This window comes from Pleurodeles waltl, chromosome 2_2 (genome assembly GCF_031143425.1).
Source record: "Pleurodeles waltl isolate 20211129_DDA chromosome 2_2, aPleWal1.hap1.20221129, whole genome shotgun sequence".
Lineage (NCBI taxonomy): Eukaryota > Metazoa > Chordata > Amphibia > Caudata > Salamandridae > Pleurodeles > Pleurodeles waltl.
Window position 1 is genome coordinate 682898078 of NC_090439.1, and position 17886 is coordinate 682915963.

The window sequence follows — 17886 nt, forward strand, 5'->3', positions numbered from 1 at the left end:
CCACACCTCTGCCATACTATATTGTTTGATGCACCGGCACTGCTCCAATTAATCAATATGAAGATACTAATTTAATTTTTAGCCTCCAATTTCAAATTCCTTGGCATTTACAGTAGGTTTTAAATTTTGCAGTTGTACACTTAGCCACTTTATTTATATATTTTATTAATCTGTTAATATTAGTGAATTTTCTAAGCAGACACGGACCCCCTGAGGAGCCTTTGCTTTCCCCCAGGGAACCACTGATCTAAAAATACGTAACTAGCATTAGCAATGTCGTTATGTTCTATAGTAATTTAAAGCATTACAAGTAGATAGCATAGAGATGGATATGTATTTGTGTGGAAGCAAATACATACAGGATAATATTAGTATAGGTTAAAACGTCAGAGGAGAGTTGCACTTTCAAGCCAGACCTAGGAACTCCATGTAGGTTAATTGCCCTCCTCCCATCTGTACTGCTGCCAGCAGAAAACACCATAAAAGTTCTAGTTTAGTCAGTTAAATAGCACTACAGTGTCAAGTGTGTGCCACTGAAAGTAAAGGCTTGGGCAGCTGGATAAATAAAATGATAAAAGAAAACCGCTTTCTTTGTGGAAGCACACAACCCTACCCAATCAAAATATGTACTCCTTGCTCCAAACATATGGACGGAGCAAAGTCCCTCTCCTGGTGACTCTCATTCTCACATAATTGTCTGGTGACCGCTGGGCTGTCAAGTTAGACCATAAAAAAAGAAGCAGGCAAAAGTGAACATAAGGCAATGTAACTATTGGGATGGGGGAGCGACTAGCTAAAAGTTGTATCAATTATTTCTGCATTTTCAAAAAGATACTAATATCTATTTCTCATCCTATGGCGCTTCTGTTCCAAGACATGATAAAGGGGCTGGAGAGAGCGGGGGTGGTGGAAATAAAGGGAGTGCTGTGTTTGACAATATGTTTCAAAGACTGGGGGCCGCAAGTCATGAAGACTAGATGTGATGGAGAGCAACGTTATAAGCTTCCAATTACAACCACAGACGGAGTCGTTCCTTGCCACTTTGCAACCATTTCACCCCTCAGTGACATATTCATCTTGCTATGCCCTATAGTTGCATACAACATGAAAGAGAAAGAGATTAAGCCACACTGATCATTTTACAACGTCCTTACATTTTTAGGACAACCGTGCAAGTGCTTTGACCTCTTAAGTATTGTGAGTTTCTAACCATGCCCATCTTACGCCATCACCTTCACTCATTCATGGGCTTGCCTTTCAAAATCCCTTGATGTCATTGGCAATGGCTTTACGTTTTGTTACTGCCATGGAGACCGACCCTGTTACATGGATAATTGCACGATTGCCGATATGCTTGACTGTGAACAATATATTTTTTCTTTTGTGTCACCCATGGCGCTTTGAATCGGCTCAATCGCTGTAAACAACATGCATTATCTGAGCCTACATTACATCCTTACCTAATAGTCTCTTGCACTGCCCAGTTCACTCCCCTACGCAAATCCTTTTTACCAAAATGATATTTAATATTTCTGAGTCTTAACAGCAACATATGATAGGTGGATTCCCCAGGGTTTAGGGAGACAGATGCTCATCTCACCACCACGCTCAGCTTCCTTTATGTAGAACCACTATTGTATCAAAGATGACCTTCATGTCTATGACACGGTTACTAAAACACTTTAATTGGAGTCTGGGGCGATGGAACTGCTTATCACGTAGCCCGCGCTGCACCAGGTCCTTCGTCAAGGGCTTTCACCCCAGATTTAAATTATTCCTAATGAATAGGGCCACCAGTCGTTACAGATGCCTGGGCCTTGAAAACCACGTTTGTGTTTTTTGTTTGTTTTTTCGGAACCGCAACAAGGCACAATCCTGAACATCTTTGTATATCAATCATTGTAAACTATATCTGTTGCTCCCTCTCACGCCTGACCCCAACCGTAAGGCCAACATACATTTAATATCTTGGGAAAAATCTGATTTTCGATTCCCTTCCCCACCCCCAATCGGTACATGCAGAAAAGGGTATCTTTAGCCACTATATTCACAATTGTAACAGGACAACATTCTTCCCCCTACCACCTGCTCAAGCCAGTAAGAGGACCACATATTTTATTGGCTCGAGAAATGTTGTTTGTGCTTGTCCTTAGACAGATTTCTAGGTTGCTTTCATGACTACAATCAGGTCGAATTGTTATGGCAATGGCTGTCAGATGTATCCCGTTCTTAGCAATTGCCACAAACCGTAAAAGCAAGCTTCCCTACTGAAACTGGAAAGCGCTTTATGTTTGCGCCTAATATGTAAACTGTAGTCAGCGTCTTTCTTTCTCAACATGTCTGCGCAATTAAAAATCATTATACCATGGTATAAATGCGCATCATCTTTTTTAGAGCGATTTTTAACCTAGAATTACATTTTTAGGTCGAGGGCGCAAGCTCTTTGCCCTGTTATAACTACTGTGGGCTTTTAACCATGCCCATCACTTTCACTCATTTGTGGGCTTGCTAGACAAAAGTATGTTGTCTTTCCAGAAAGGACATTAATCGCCAGAGTTATTTTGACATTTTTAGATTATATGCACTCTGTGATCTACCCAGTACACATTCTCTGCAGCAGGCTTATTAACCCTCTGCACACCTTATAATGAGTCCAAGCTTCCACTACATAAAACTACATTCTCTCTTCAGAAAGAACATTAATCACCAGAGTTATTTTGATATTTACATCATAAGCACTTTGATCTGCCTAGTAAATTTTCTTTGCAGCAGATATATTAACCCTCTGCACTACCTTATCAGTCCAAGCTTCACTAGACAAAAGTACATTCTTTCTCCAGAAAGATCACCAGAATTATTTTGGCATTTTTACATCATATGCACTCTGTGATCTGCCTAGTACACATTCTTTGCAGCAGGTACATTAACCCTGCTGTGCTACCGTATGAGTCCAAGCTTCCACTAGACAAAATTATGTTTCTCTCCAGAAAGAATTGTTTACAAACGGAACAAAATCACGAAGCGTGCTATGTAACCGCACTAACGATTTCAATACTCCAGCGCCCCGACTGCGAGATTTACATTCTACAAAAGGTCACTATTAATAAAAGATTAATAACGCTATGCTGAATCTGTATAATGATCCATAGAATGACAATTCCTTAATCAATTCCTGTGGATGTGACTTTCAGAATATTCTTCAATCCACTTGCTTTGACCCTTTTTTGTTTCCATACAAAAATACTTTCTCAATACGTTACAGAGCATGTACAGTACTGGATGCTCTGAAACCCTTTAAGTTTTCAAAAGTACTAAGCTTCATATCCCACTACACACTGCCAGACAAACACATTAATGGTGAGGAACCTTTCTGGTGGACCCAGCAAACTTTGAGGGTGGGGATGGGAGGAGGGTAGACAGCTAGAAGCTAAACTAGTATTCCACATTTACATCCAAATAGAAAATATAGCATAACTGACCAGGGAAAAATAGTCTAAGTTAATAGCATCCCTGGCTTTATTTACACATCTTAATTAGTAGTTATAAAGTCTGAATTCAGCAGGATACGTTAAATTGACGCAATAAGCCAGTCAACACACACCCTTCAATCGAGTAACAAAGAAAGAACAGAAACCCATGGCAAGATAATTCTCCAGACTGTCCTCACAGCTGTATGAACGTCAGACACAGCTCAGTTTGGCTACAAAGATCACAAAAGGGTACATCTGACAATTCAAAATGTCTGGCTCACCATACTAAATCAGAACTAAGAAACACTTGCACTGTAGGTGTATGTTGTATTTCCCGTGGTAGATTTACATGCAAATTCTTTGAAGCGTCAGATACAGATACTTATCCACAAAAGGCAGCATTGGTAACTAAATTTACATTGTCACTGAAAGCAACGAGGGACAATAAGAAAGTCTAAGATATACGTTGGCCATCAATAGCATGAGCCTGCTTTACAAACCATGTCAGTAACTGTATCACTAATCTCAAATTGATGTCGCAGTGGGCAGGGGGAAGAACCCGCTGAGAAACCCACTGCCAGGGACACAAAACAACCCAACAACACGCGGTTTAGGTTGCCAATAAAGCTGCCCCGATAAAGGGCAGGAAATGACTGTTGATCTCGCTGTCTGGATGCATAACATGAGCACGCCTATAACTCAGAGAAGGCGAAAATACCAGTGATCTGAAAAATCTGAACAGGCTTATCCAGAGTTAAAGCATTTATGGAATGCAAAGAAGACTACTCATTGAAGTTTGTGCTTCACGAAACAGCTAAGTCATCACAAATCAATTCTGCCGTTTTTGTGATGCACCGAACCACACACAATGCAATTACGGCCAATTGCCTGAATTTGTCTCCCACATCACAGCTTTTTTTTTTTTTTTGCTCATCAGGAAAAAAAACAACCAAAAGTATATAGAGAGGAGTGTGACTATATTCTATATGAAACCACAATTCCCTGTGTCAGCTGGTACAATGGGTAAAGCGTCTAAGCCACACTTTATTCTGTTAGAGCCCTCTGCGTTTCATTCATTCTGCTCTTGGTTAGCATCGTGTTTTGCAGTACATTAAATGATGTTATCAACCCCAAAGGCATCCGTTTTTGTGTTAAGTCTGAATTATGAAAGACTAAACCTGTTATGCCAGGATCTGAACTTCTGAACTGCAGGTTAGACATAGCTCTAAGCAACAGGTAATGCACTCCTTGTTCTATCTTCACGATGCACGTGTTGCAATCTCGGGTCACTTTGCGTTCCTGTTCAGAAGCTCCAGCATGAAGCATAGTGATCTGTAGCACTGCTACTCACAAATGAGCTCTCCCAGATACGACTGCGCCAAGACACAATCAAACCACGTTTTAGAACTAGGATTCCTCAGGTGTGCAACGATTGCCCAGACTGAGTAAAGTAAGTTAACTTAAACAGCAACCGGTTATTTGCAGTCAATGTTTGCTCATCTGGCTCACTGAGTATAAAGGCAAACATGAATTTGTACAGTGGAATCTGTCACCACACGCTGCTTCCAAATCCTCGCAACAGGATCACAGCCAGGAAGTGTCCATTACTCCCGTGTAAAAAGTCATTATTTCCAGAAAAAAAAAAAACAGTTAGTGCTTTCTCCCAATGGCATCGAGACCAGTGTAAGGGCCAGAAAATTGCTAACGTATATACATTTATAATAAATAAATAAGTCTTGGCATGACCAGACAGGCAACAGGGAGGAGGGCGAGACTGTGAGGAATCCACAGGTAGCTACTGTATCCACCAGAAAAAAAAAGTTACCTAAGGTAAGGAACTTGTTCTTCTGATTGATATAGCTACCTGTGGATTCCTCACCTTATGAATAGAGTCCCAAAGCAGTACCGCACTCTGAGGCGGGTGCCTGACCGGTCACACCAAGAAATCCTGCAGCACAGAATGTTCAAAATGGCCATCTCTCCTAACTTCTGAATCCAAATAATAATGCTTCGCAAAAGTATGGAGGGAAGCCCAAGTTGCTGCCTTACAAATATCCACTACAGGAATACCTCTAGCCAATGCTGAAGTAGCAGACTTTTAGCCCTGGTGGAATGAGCTCTAATACACTCAGGAGGAACCTTCTTTGCCATTGAATAACATATCTTAATGCAACGAAACACGCACCTCGATATGGTTCTTTTTATGGACTGCTCTTCCTTTCATCCTGCCCACATATCCAACGAAGGGTTGGTCATCCACACGAAAGTCCTTTGTTCTTTCAATATAGAAACTGAGAGCTCTTTTTTGGTCTAAGCGATGGAGTCTTTCTTCCTCTTTTGAAGAGTGAGGAGGAGGATGGAAGGATGAAAGAGTAATAGACTGCCCCATCTGGAAGGGAGTGACAACCTTAGGAAGGAAAGCCTCCCTGGTTCTCAGCACCACTGTCAGCATAGAATGATGTAAAGGGAGGTTTGACATCAAGAGCCTGAAGCTCACTCCCACGCCTAGCATATGTCATAGCAACAAGGTAAACTGTCTTTAAGACAAAAAACCTTAAAGAACAAGAATGCATAGGTTCAAACGGTAAACCCATTAAAAAAAGTCAAGACCAAATTTAAATCCCACTGAGGCATAAGAAATGGAGTTCGAGGAAACTCATTAGTTGGGCCTTTTAAGAACCTAACGATAGGTGATTTAAACAAGGGAGGTTGATCAGGAAGGCACAGAAAGGCTGACAGCGCCGATAAATAGCCCTCGACAGTCGCAACTGCACAACCCTACCATTCTAAAGTAAAGGCAAACATCAGACAAATGGGCTTTCAAGGGATTAATTTGTCTCTATCCACACCAAGCCACAAATTTCGCCCATCTGCCAGCATAAACAGTCTTGGTGGAGTGTTGCCTGGCCGATAAGATAACATCCACCACTTCTGGTGGGAGAGAAAAGGAATTCAGGTTGCCCCGTTCAATCTCCAGGCATGTAGGTGCAGGCTCTGGAGGTGGTGTTGTAGAACCTGCCCCTGCGAGAGGAGGTCTGTCCTGTGAGGGAGACAGAGCAGAGGGCAAAGTGAGAGTTGGAGAAGGTCTGTGTACCACACCCTTCTCAGCCAATCCGGAGCTATTAAAAAGGACTTGAGCCCGGTCTTGGCGAATCTTCCTCAGAACCCGAGGAATCAAGGGTATGGGGCGAAATGCATAAAGTAACTGGTCGCACCAAGACATCTGAAACTTGTCCCCCAAAGATCCTTGCGCCGGATACTGGAGGCTGCATAACGACCAGCAGTGCACGTTCTCCTGAGTGGCAAAGAGGTCTATCTGTGGAAAACAGCACATCCGAAAGATACGAAGAACCAGGTCCGGATGGAGACGCCACGCGTGATCGGCCGAGAAATGCTGACAGACTGTCCGCACCTGCGTCGAGAACCCCACCCAGATGGTTTGCTACTATGCAAACCCGATGGTCCTGAGCCCAGGACCAGAGCCGCAGAGCCTCTCTGCAGAGAAGGTACAACCCTACTCCTCCCTGCTTGTTGATGTTCCACATTGCGGTAGTGTTGTCCGTCAAGACCTGAAATGACTGACCACAAAGGGACGGGAGGAAGGCCTTGAGAGCCAGGCGTACCGCCCACAATTCTAACAGACTGATGCGAAACGTCTGTTCCACTGGAGACCAAAGACCTTTGATCTCCAGGTCCCCCAGATGAGCTCCCCACCCTAGAGTGGAAGCATCCGTTACGATGAGGTCACCGATGGTGGTAGACAAAACAGCCTTACTTGGGAAAGGTTGCAGTCCACAGCCCACCAATGTAGATCCGCTGCAGCGCCTCTGGAGATAGTTATCGACTCGTCAAGATCCCCTTTGTGTTGAAACCACTGCTTGCAGAGGCACCAATGGAGAGCCATCATGTGCCAATGTGCATGAGTGACCAATAGAATGCAAGAAGCGAACAGACATAGGGACCTTGAGGACTGTAACAACCGCTCCATTTTGAAACATTGGAATCAACAACTTTATGTCCTGAATCCGCTGAGGTGGAGGATAGGCCCGATTCAATGCTGTATCCAGTACTGCCCCTATGAACAGGAGACGTCAAGAGGGCTCCAGGTGAGACTTAGGCACGTTCACCGTAAAACCCAGACTGAACAACTGCGTTGCCATTTGGAGGCGATGCAGCACAAGCTATGGGGACTTGGCTTTGATCAGCCAATCGCAAGGTAAAGGAATACCGATATTCCCTTCCTTCTGAGATTTGCTGCAACCACCACCATCACCTTCGTGAAGACTCCAGGTGCGGAAGTAAGACCAAAAGGAAGGACCACAAACTAGTAGTGTTGCAACTCTACCATAAACCAGAGATACTTCCGGTGTGACTTGAAAATGGGGCTATGAAAGTAAGCATCCTGCAAGTCAACAGACACCATCCAATCCTCTTTGTTCAACGCCAGAAGTACCTGCACTAGAGTCAGCATCTTGAATTTCTCCTGTTTGAGGAGCCAATTCAAAATCCTCAGATCCAGGATAGGCCTCAATCGACCATCCTTCTTGGGAATCAGGAAATATCTTGAATAGAAGCCCTGACCCCTTTCCTGCTCTGGAACCATCTCCACTGCGCCTTTTGATAAAAGGACTTGAACCTCCTGCTGTAATAGGATATGATCTTCTGAACAAAATGAATGATGGGGAGGGATGGGAGGTGGAAACTCCCGAAAAGAAAGGGCATACCCTTTCCCCACAACATTTAGTACCCAGGAGTCTGATGTGACTAACTCCCACTCGCTGAGAAAATGAAACAACCTTCTCCCTATGGGAGAAGCAGGACTTACAATGGATGAAAAACTAGGGCTGTTTTCCTTGTTGTGCTCCCCCAGAGGAAGAGGATGAGGCAGGGTGCTGCTGGGTGACTCCTTGTGTCCTAACTCTCCCCCGCCCTCTAAATCACCTGTATGGAACGTTGGCAGGCTGTTGAGTCGTGGGTGGAGGTCTTCCTCGATAAGCAGCGCCACGGCCAAACCCCCTAAACCTTCAAAAGGATCTGAAAGGAGTAGATGTGGAAGCTTGGAGTCCCAAAGACTTCGCCGTGGCCCTTGTATCTTTGAAGCGCTCTAAGATAGAGTCCGCTTTGGCCCCAAACAACTATTCACCATCGAAAGGGAAGTCCAATTAAATTGTCTGGACATTGGTCGAAAACCCAGAAGACCTCAGCCATGCATGTCTCCTGGTGGCGACTGAAGTACCCGATATCCTCACCACTGTATCTGTAGTATCCAGACCAGACTGGATGATCTGTTTGGCCGCAGCTTGGGTGTCCAACAGGAGCTTGTCAAACTGCCCCTGCATACCTGCTGCAAGTTAGGCACTATAACTCTAGCCATGTCCATCAGGGTGTGCACATATCTACCTAACACACAGGTAGCATTGACCGATTTTAGGGCCATACTGCAAGATGAGAAAGTCTTTTTAGTCGCTTGCTCCATCCTATTGGACTCCCTGTCCGATGGATTAACAGGAAAGGAGCTTGGTGCAGAACAAGCCGCACAAGAAGCCTGGACCAGCAAGCTCTCAGGAGTCAGATGCTGTGACAAAAATCCTGGATCCCCAGGAGCAGCCCTGTACCTCCTTGCTACAGTTCTGGATACAGCTGGAGATGTAACAGGCTTTCTCCAGACCTCTAAAATAGACTCCGTAAGAGCATCACTGAGAGGGAGCAAGGGCTCCGCTGAAGTAGAGGAAGGATGTAGGACTTCAGTCAAAATGTTTATTTTAACTTCAGCAGCTGGCAATGGAAGCGCCAACAAATCTGCAGCCTTCTTAGTAATTGAATGGAAGGAAGTCGCCTCTTCCGTAAATTTCACCGGGGATGAAAGATCCCACTCAGGGGAAATGTCCAGCCCACTAGCTGAGTCCAGGCCCTGAAATTTTCCCAAGGGCTCAGCAATCTCACCTTTCTCCAGTAACTGTCTCTGATACTCTTGCTCTTTCAAGAGCCTTAGCGCTCTCCTCCTCGACCTCAACCCGGCCTCCAACATCGGCGTCGACACAGAGTTAGCCGACATCGACGACACCAGCTTCAAAACAGATGGGCACGCTAAGGAAGCAGAATGAGTTGCACTCAGTCCCGAGCGGGACCCATCCAGCGCCGGAGTGGACTCCATCGGCATATTAGGCGCGGTGATAGGTACACTCAACCTGATAAAAAGGCACAAAGGGAGCTGACTTGTATGGAGTTGGAGAGCTCAGGGAGAATGCCAAAGGACCCATGGGACCAGCTGGTGCACCAGCGGGGGCCATAGCCCTATTAAAAATACTGAACATGGCATTCAGAAACACCGCCGGATGCACTCCATGAGTCGGGAAGACAGGAAACCTTTGATCTTCATGCGGCGCTGGGTCGGATCCGGAACCTGTGCCACTGACTCCTGAACCCCAGGCGAAAAGTGAGTTTGAGGACCCAACTGACTTGATGAGCCATGGCGCCCCGGAGAAGCCTGAGGACTTGGAGGCTGGGGAGTTACAGTAGGACTAACCTCCCATGCCGTACGACGCGGTCTAGGTGGAGAGCGAGATCGAGGCCGATCTCTAGAAAGGCGGCTTCGAGAGTCGTGCCGGTGCCGCTTCTTGTGTGACCTCGACAACTTACGGGATAACGAGTCCCTAGTCTTGGATCTTCGGTGACTTGTGTGTCCTTTCTTCGCCTTAGCCAGAAAGAGCTTAGCTTCTCTTTCTTTCAGCGCCTTTGGATTCATCTTTTGGCAGGACACGCACTCTTCTACGTCGTGGTCCGAACTGAGACACCATAAACAGTCATCGTGAGGGTCCATGACAGACATATGACCCCCCCCTGCACTCACAAGGTTTAAACCCCGACTTCTTAGGAGGAGACATTGTAACAGGTACAATAAGACACCTTCGAAACAGTAGCTTCTCGAGAGCTAGGAGAAACCGTTAGAGTCGAAGGCACGGGGAAAAAAAAAAAAGAGAACTGACGTCAGCACGCCGGTGAGGACTTCTTGCCACGATGACGTCAGACGGAGTCATGTGCGGAGCCGTGCAAATGTGACGTCGATGTGAAGAGCTGAGAAGAAATGCTGGTGCATTGGGAGAATTCATAAGGTGAGGAATCCACAGGTAGTTGTATCCATCAGAAAGGGATTGTTACTTCCAGAGATAAATAATATGAACACATCAGGTCGAGTCCTGTTGTCAGCCTGAGACTGGGTGATCATAAACCATTTGTTCAAAAATGGTTCACTTGCTTCTACATGGTAACGTGATCCTACCATAAGTAGACCTACAAAGCGCCGCCTAGAAAACGTTGAGTGAATTGCCATCCCCACTTTTTCCTAAACTATGGGCTTGGTCAAGAGGGTCATTAAAATGTGAAATAACAGTTTAATGCAGCCTCTTCCTTACGCCCAGGGAGACATGCCGAAACTAAGTGACTACTGCTTGCCTACTAATGCCCATGCCTTGTCCACTCACTCAAAAGACTTTTAGTGGGATGGAAAGGGGTGCCATTAAACGGTCAATGTAGCAGAAAGTAGTTGCAGGAGAAGAGTAAAACAGTCCCCACTCCATCTTAGCCTTATCCATCTTTGCATATGCGATACCCCTTCACCTGGGAACGAAGAGAGCCAAAGGGGTAGAAGCACCATCTATTTGTGTAGCCCACTGGCAGCCCTCATCATCTTAAACAGATGCAGCACAGGGGCAGGGTATGCACTGCATTATGTACACACACATTTAAAACCTTTTGAAAAAGGTTTCCACCTCTGTGTCACTAAAGAATAGTAATTAGGTTGTGACTGCAGTGCTCCAAATAACAGTGACTGACGAATTAATGGCTATTTGTCAATAAGTGGAAAATTTGACAATGGTGTGAGAACTGGTATATTTACCCACTCACCCTTCTATACATACATCTTATTAAGTTAAGCACCCCTTCCACATATCTGACTCTAACCTGCATGTCACTCATGCCTTGACTGTACATATTCAGTGGGCAATGAAAGCTTACACTAGTCTGCCCAGCTGTGTGTGTTCTGCTAGCAGTGAGTGATTGCACTTGTTGCCTTCTGCCAGAGAGGGAAGCTTCCTTTGCTACTGCCATCCTGTATCAATTCTATGAGGAAGCAACACTAGCACTGCTGTTGCCCGATTTGTATGCGTCATGTGAGGGAAAAGCTTGCGCTAATGCTCTACTTATATTTATCCCCGGAAGGAGGAAAGTGTGTACTCCAGACCACAAAAGTCCCCTTCACATATGGAGCCCCTAGGGTTCCGTACTATCTCCTGTCATCTTCAACCTTTACATGGAGTTGCTTGGTGCTTTACTTTCAGATAACAGCATTGCGATTCACAAATATGCTGATGATACACAACTCTACTTAAATGTCTCCTCTGCTTCAGGCATTCAAAACATCAAACACCGCTTTCACATCATCCAGACCTAGATGTACAGCGCTTACCTGAATCTCAACCCAACCAAGGCATTATTTTATTTTTTTGTCAAGAACAACAAACAAGATACTGTACAAACCTGGTGCAAGGACATGAAACTTGGTGGCTTCGAACCCAAACTCTCACGACTGCCAAGTCACTTGGATTTACTCTCACCATCAAGGAATGTGCTGCCAAAACAGACAACCTCCTACCAGCTCTCTTCTAAAGAAAATCAAACTCTTTTTTTTCAAGAAACGGCTTCAAAACTGCTGTTCATGCTATCATACTCTCACATTGGGATGGTGGTAAATTCCTACTCAATGGCCTCCCAAACTTCACACTGGCAGCCCTTATGGGATCGAAATTTGATCACATCACCGATACTAAATGTAAATATATTGGTTATCCTTGCTGGCCCACACCACACTCAAAACTGCATCTTTTACAGAGCAATCACGACCAGGACCCCTGCTTAACTTGAAGACATGTTCACTATAACTGGTTGTTCTCCGCACAGCCACAGCCAGGACACCATCAGACTGCCAACTAAGAAATGTCAAGAAAAAAAAAAAGAAAAAAAAGACAGGAGGCCTGTTCCATCTACACAGGATCTGGAACAATATCCCTGTATCTGTAAGGACCACCCCAAGGCTGCTTCAGTTTAGAAAAGAGTTGAAGACTCACCACTTTAAAGAGCATTTCATCACAATGCCTTGACTGTCCACACCCCAGCTTCCTCTCCTATTACTTGTTGAACTTCAGCTTCCCATTGGCCGAGGACAGCGCTCGGCTACCTTTCGGTTAGGTTTGTGCTACAGAAATACCATTCATAAGCTTAATTAGCTACAAGTGAGCTCAAAAGGACATTGTTGCAGGAGTCAGCCTATTTTGGATCGAGAGTGTCACTGAATACTGTCATATTTAATGGCTACTACATTACATGTATGGAGATTCCCACAAAGTGGCAGGCATGCTAACAATTATAGTGGGCAGCCGCAAGGGCTGTGGTTTGGATAGCCATCATGGTAGGTGCATTCCATTAATTCTCTGGCCTATCTTTCTATATCTTGAACCATTTGTACCTAGCCGATTGTAACTACCCAGGAACTCACAGTGCAGTGAGTGCTTGAATAAAGCGCCACTGCATGTCAGTGAAATCTGTACCCATCTGCAGTTTGGTGGCCCAATTGTGACTTGAAAAGGCCATGTTTTAAGAGACCCAAAATGGCAGCTGCTATGTACCATGGATCTGCACGATAGATACAAGGACATCAGGTGGATCACCTCGGATCTATTGAGTAGAGACAAGTGAGGCTTACCTCCTTCATCTCCTGCTACTGTGTCAAGCACGGGGCTCCAGCCTTAGCCAGGAGTGCTGCTGAAACCCCATTGTACCTTAATGGCAGGGCAGACAACCAGCTCCTCTTCTGCTCTGACAGTGAGAGAGGCACCAATCCAGGGAGTGTCTTCAACCCATTTGCCAGAGAAATTGTTTCCTAGCCACCCTTGAGGGCGTGACTTAGGGATGATACAGGACAGTGAGGCTTGCAGAGATGCGCCCGATACCCACATTGAATCAGTGGTGCTAGGGAGCTGGGAGGGTTCTGCCAAGCGAGTAATGTAGTCTGGGATCTGGCACACAGGTGACTGTACCACTGGGACAAGGGCACTACAAAAACTTGCATCATTCATCTGCAGTGATATGGGTCAGCAGTAGACCTGGTAATACCTTGGACTGCTGGCTCATTTCAATGAGGTATGATCCTGTCTAATTGGAAACACGGCAGCAAAGCAGACCTGTAGATTCCCTCTATTATCTGGCATATCCATTACCATTAGAGACAGTCTGAATTTACCTGCTACTAGATATGACTAATCGTCAACAACAGTGACATGCCCCCTAGTCAAATTGAAGTCAAACCCACACCAGACTTGTTTACTAATTTGGTGGATAAGTGGGATACTGGGAAGTTCCCTCTGGACAAGAGTGATTGGAAGGATGCCGAAGCTTGTGTCATGTAAATATCTGCATGCCTCTTACTTCTCGGTCTCTAAAGTTGGAGCAAACTGGTAGGATCCATTTGCCACGTTGCTTCCAATGTAGCAATCTGGAGAAACCAACCTGGACCCGAAACCAGAGTTAAAAATTATCACAGTTAGATGTTTAACTTTTTTATGTATCCCTTATTTATATACCCTGAATTTGTTTGTAGTCTCTGTGTGGTACTCAGTGAGTAAACGTCTATGTTCGTATAAACTAATTTACCTCCGTTATTCACATCGGGATTGAGTTTAAATTAAAACAATAAAATTGGTACCTTGGTAGATCAGAATTGGCAGACATACTCAAGTACATAGCAGCTCAGAAAGACAGCATTCTGGAGTGACATACTTACAGAATAATAAGTTACTGTAAGTTTATTCTACTACATCAAATGATCACAGCTAATAACCTCAGGCTTTCTCGGCTAAATGTCTGATTTAATTTCACTAACGGAAAAGTTTACCTTATCCCACTACAATTTGTGACCCCATCTATAGCTAATCTAAATAGTTGAACTGCACAAAACACTCAAATGCTGGTTAGCTTAAAGCAAAAGGAAGGCAACGTGACTGAGGACGGCAATGAGAGAAACAGATTGGAACCATCTGTTCCCCTCCCCTCTAAGAACTGACACGTGAACATACCAAGGAAGTAGCCCAAGTGACAGAAGGATGAAATCCCGCCTCTTGGCCCAACCTGTTCACAAAGCTTGGCCTTTCTCTCTTCCTCCTTAGGTATTTACACTTCCCAGGATTCTACTCTTGCACATGGAAACGCCCCAGAAAGTCAAACGCCTTATATACACAGTGTACCCATTCCTATTTTCTGTATTCCGGTACCAATACAACCCATCCCTCCCCACTGCATCCAGAACGTAACGAAACATAAACGTGAACTAATGGGTTATTTGCAGCTTGGAAATAGACAACTAGAGATCTCCGGGGCAGGCCCAAACTATGCAAGATATCGCGGTGTGTGCTACTTTATCAGATCCTCATCGAATCTTATTTTTCGGTTTTAATTCTGATATTAGGCCTACATCCAGTGCTTTAAAAGGACAGGTACTGAGCACACGTACTTCTTTAATTTGATACGGAGAGTACCTGCCCTGCTGAAATACATTTAATGAGACAGTATCGGCACTTCTCAGGATCAAACAGCTTCTCTTAACAGTGAGTACCTGCGCTTTTATATTTCCACTTAAAGCACTGCCTACATCTACAATAAGAAAATAGAGTACAGCTACAAGAGACTACAAAGAAAGGCATCACAGGCTACTCGCAAATGACACCGGACAACTTAATATTTACTTAGGCACCCACAAAAATAATAAAATTGTAATACGTTATCCAAGAATGAAGCCCAATGGTTTCTCGACCACGTCTTCACGCAAGCTTTAATAAAAACAGCCTTGAGCAAAGAGACTCGTTCAAGGCTAGTACAAAACGTTCCCCAGCTATTCAACATTCTCGCTAAACCATTCCTTTCAATTAAATTGACTGGCATTTTTTTTCGAACGAGATGTCGAAAATATTTGACTGCTGTTATGGTGTGGAAACAATACTGTTTTAAATACAGTCGACAATATAAAAGTATTTCCAAACGGGTCTGCTTCACCCAACAAGATATCCTGTAATTCCTGCACAACTCCCAGCCCCCAGGCCTTCCCTGCTCAATGCGAGAGGGCTCTGCCCTACTTTGCCTGGTGATGCATTAATCCCTTCAGCGTTTCATCTGTATTAATCTCACAGAAAAACCCACGGTTCTACCACAATCGCGATTTAAACAATCAAAAGCACAATGTGTGCAGTTGAACAAATATCACATGACGAGCGTTCAGGTACATATACCATGCGCCTGAACGCATACTAAAAAGAAAGTGGGAATATGTACACTACATGAGGGTCTAAAAACGAGGGTTTAAAACGATGCTCTGTCCAAGCGCACCAACCTACCAGCGCAAATCATATCGTAGCTATTGAGAAGAAGAAAAGTTCAAATGATGTGATTTTACGTGTGCGATAAGTAGCAGAGCAAAGAGTACATTCGGGTGTATTGAGCAACTTACTAAAATTGATTACATTTCCTAAGAGTATGCTTTGCAGCCTTCTGCTATTAACGTATTGTGGTCACTTAGAGAGATTTCTGAGAGGGTGGAAAGGTACATTGTTCTCTAGCAGAGGGCGGTAAAGTTTCACAGTGGGCTGTGCACCTAAGTGATAGGCTACACACTGACGAAGCATAGTGGCAGCTTCATGCGCTCCGCCACGCCCCGAAAATGCCTTTAATGAAACTCCCTGTGGATGATGCCAGGTTCATTGGTATAGCACGACTAGAAAAGGGGCGAGAACACTACATGTAAAGGTATACATTATGCAGAGTACAAACTGTCTAGGACACAAACGCAAGAGCACGCAGATAAGGCAGGGACGATAGTTACAGAGGGCACGGCATAGGGCGAGCAGCAAGACACTGCTGACGGTATAATACATAAAGCGCGCGTACAACACAGCCGAGCGCAAAACCATAGCGCCCGAGACCACATACAACAGATACTTTGGGCACGAGTACACTGCAGGCTACACATACACAAGAATAAAACATGGGCACCTGCTGATACACATGTCTGTCAAAGGGGTACTGACCTCGTTTGACCCCGGGGTTCTTGCCCCTGTTGTTCTGTCTAGAAGGCATGGTGTGCTTTGCTCCTTTATTCCTCTGCTTTGCAGCAACTGTAGTCGGTGCCACCTTTATGCTGTCAGTGGAGGACTCCTAACGTGGTGGACGGTCTTAAATGGATACGTGGAAAAGAAACCTCCGTGCCTATGCTGCGCCCCTCGCTGCTCCTTCCCTCTGGATTAATGCCAGGTACTATAGCTGGCACTCTTCCTTCTGCGCATGCTCACTCCTGTCACGCCGCTCCCAATCCAAGGTGGAGCCAGTATTCCTACAGCCCCTTTCCAGTAGCCGATAGCTACGCCACGCAGCACGACCTCGTATCCCCCGCCCCCAACCCCCAACTCCCAACTGACCGCGACCAATTGGGAGCGAGAGTAGGTCTGGGTTGCGGTCTGATCAGGCAAGTCGGCCCAGGCTTTGAAAAATCACCGTGCTGCCTGTCAGAGTAATACGCCCTCTGTGATTGGTGAACACGTCTCCCTCGCCCACCTTCTCCCCCCCTTCTCTTGCTCCATTGTGTTCATTTTCTTCCCAGACGCCGAAGCTCCAGAGAACCTTTTGAACGTGGCACAATGAAAATGCGCATCCTCTCGCGAGGTTTCAGTGAGCTTTGGGCGGGGACGAGGGGCGTAGAACCTCCTGTTTCAAATGGAGAGCGCTAAGTGTTGAGTTTTGGGGTTGGGAGTAGTTTTCCCCAGACTGTGATTTACTCCCCCTGCCAATACATTGTAGTACGTCATTTATTTCACTATTACTACCCTTGTATAGGGCACTGTAACGCTTCCTTACGTCATTTATTTCACTGTTACTACCCTTGTGTAGGGCACAGTAACGCTTCCTTACGTGGGAAGAAAGCTACATCTTGTACGGTGTAGCTGGAAGTGTGTTGTCTTTTGTTACTGCTCTTATGTTGGCACCTAGGTGCGGTGATTCAATTAGGCATCACAGCACTAATGTGAGCGCGTCTGTCCTTACTTGGTCTTTATATTTTAATTCATAAGGGGACGCGGTTAGAGGTTTGGACAGACGTGTTGACTAGGATCAAAGTGATTCCACCATAAATCATAAATTCACTGTAAATACAACACCTTAATCAATAAATATAAACAAACTTAAGAATCAACACTCTACACACCATGACTTATTTGGCTATGAACACCTTTTAGTAATGTTAAAATGATAATTTCCCTAGATTAACAATGATAACATCACATAAATTAGTCTCAAAACCAAATGATAAACATGCATGAAT

General features: G+C 44.9%; 1 protein-coding gene across 3 annotated transcripts in view; it reads right to left on the reverse strand.

Moving 5' to 3' along the window:
• ASPH (aspartate beta-hydroxylase) overlaps positions 1–17213 on the reverse strand; it is a 590871-nt gene extending 573658 nt beyond the window's left edge. The window contains exon 1 of one of the 3 annotated variants that reach the window (XM_069220239.1): positions 16601–17213. In XM_069220239.1, the coding sequence (XP_069076340.1) occupies positions 16601–16649 (49 nt within the window). In that variant the 5' untranslated portion in view covers positions 16650–17213. The remainder of the gene's footprint in view (positions 1–16600) is intronic. The other 2 variants (XM_069220242.1, XM_069220244.1) reach the window with 2 other exon arrangements.
• Between the last annotated feature and the right edge of the window lie 673 nt (positions 17214–17886).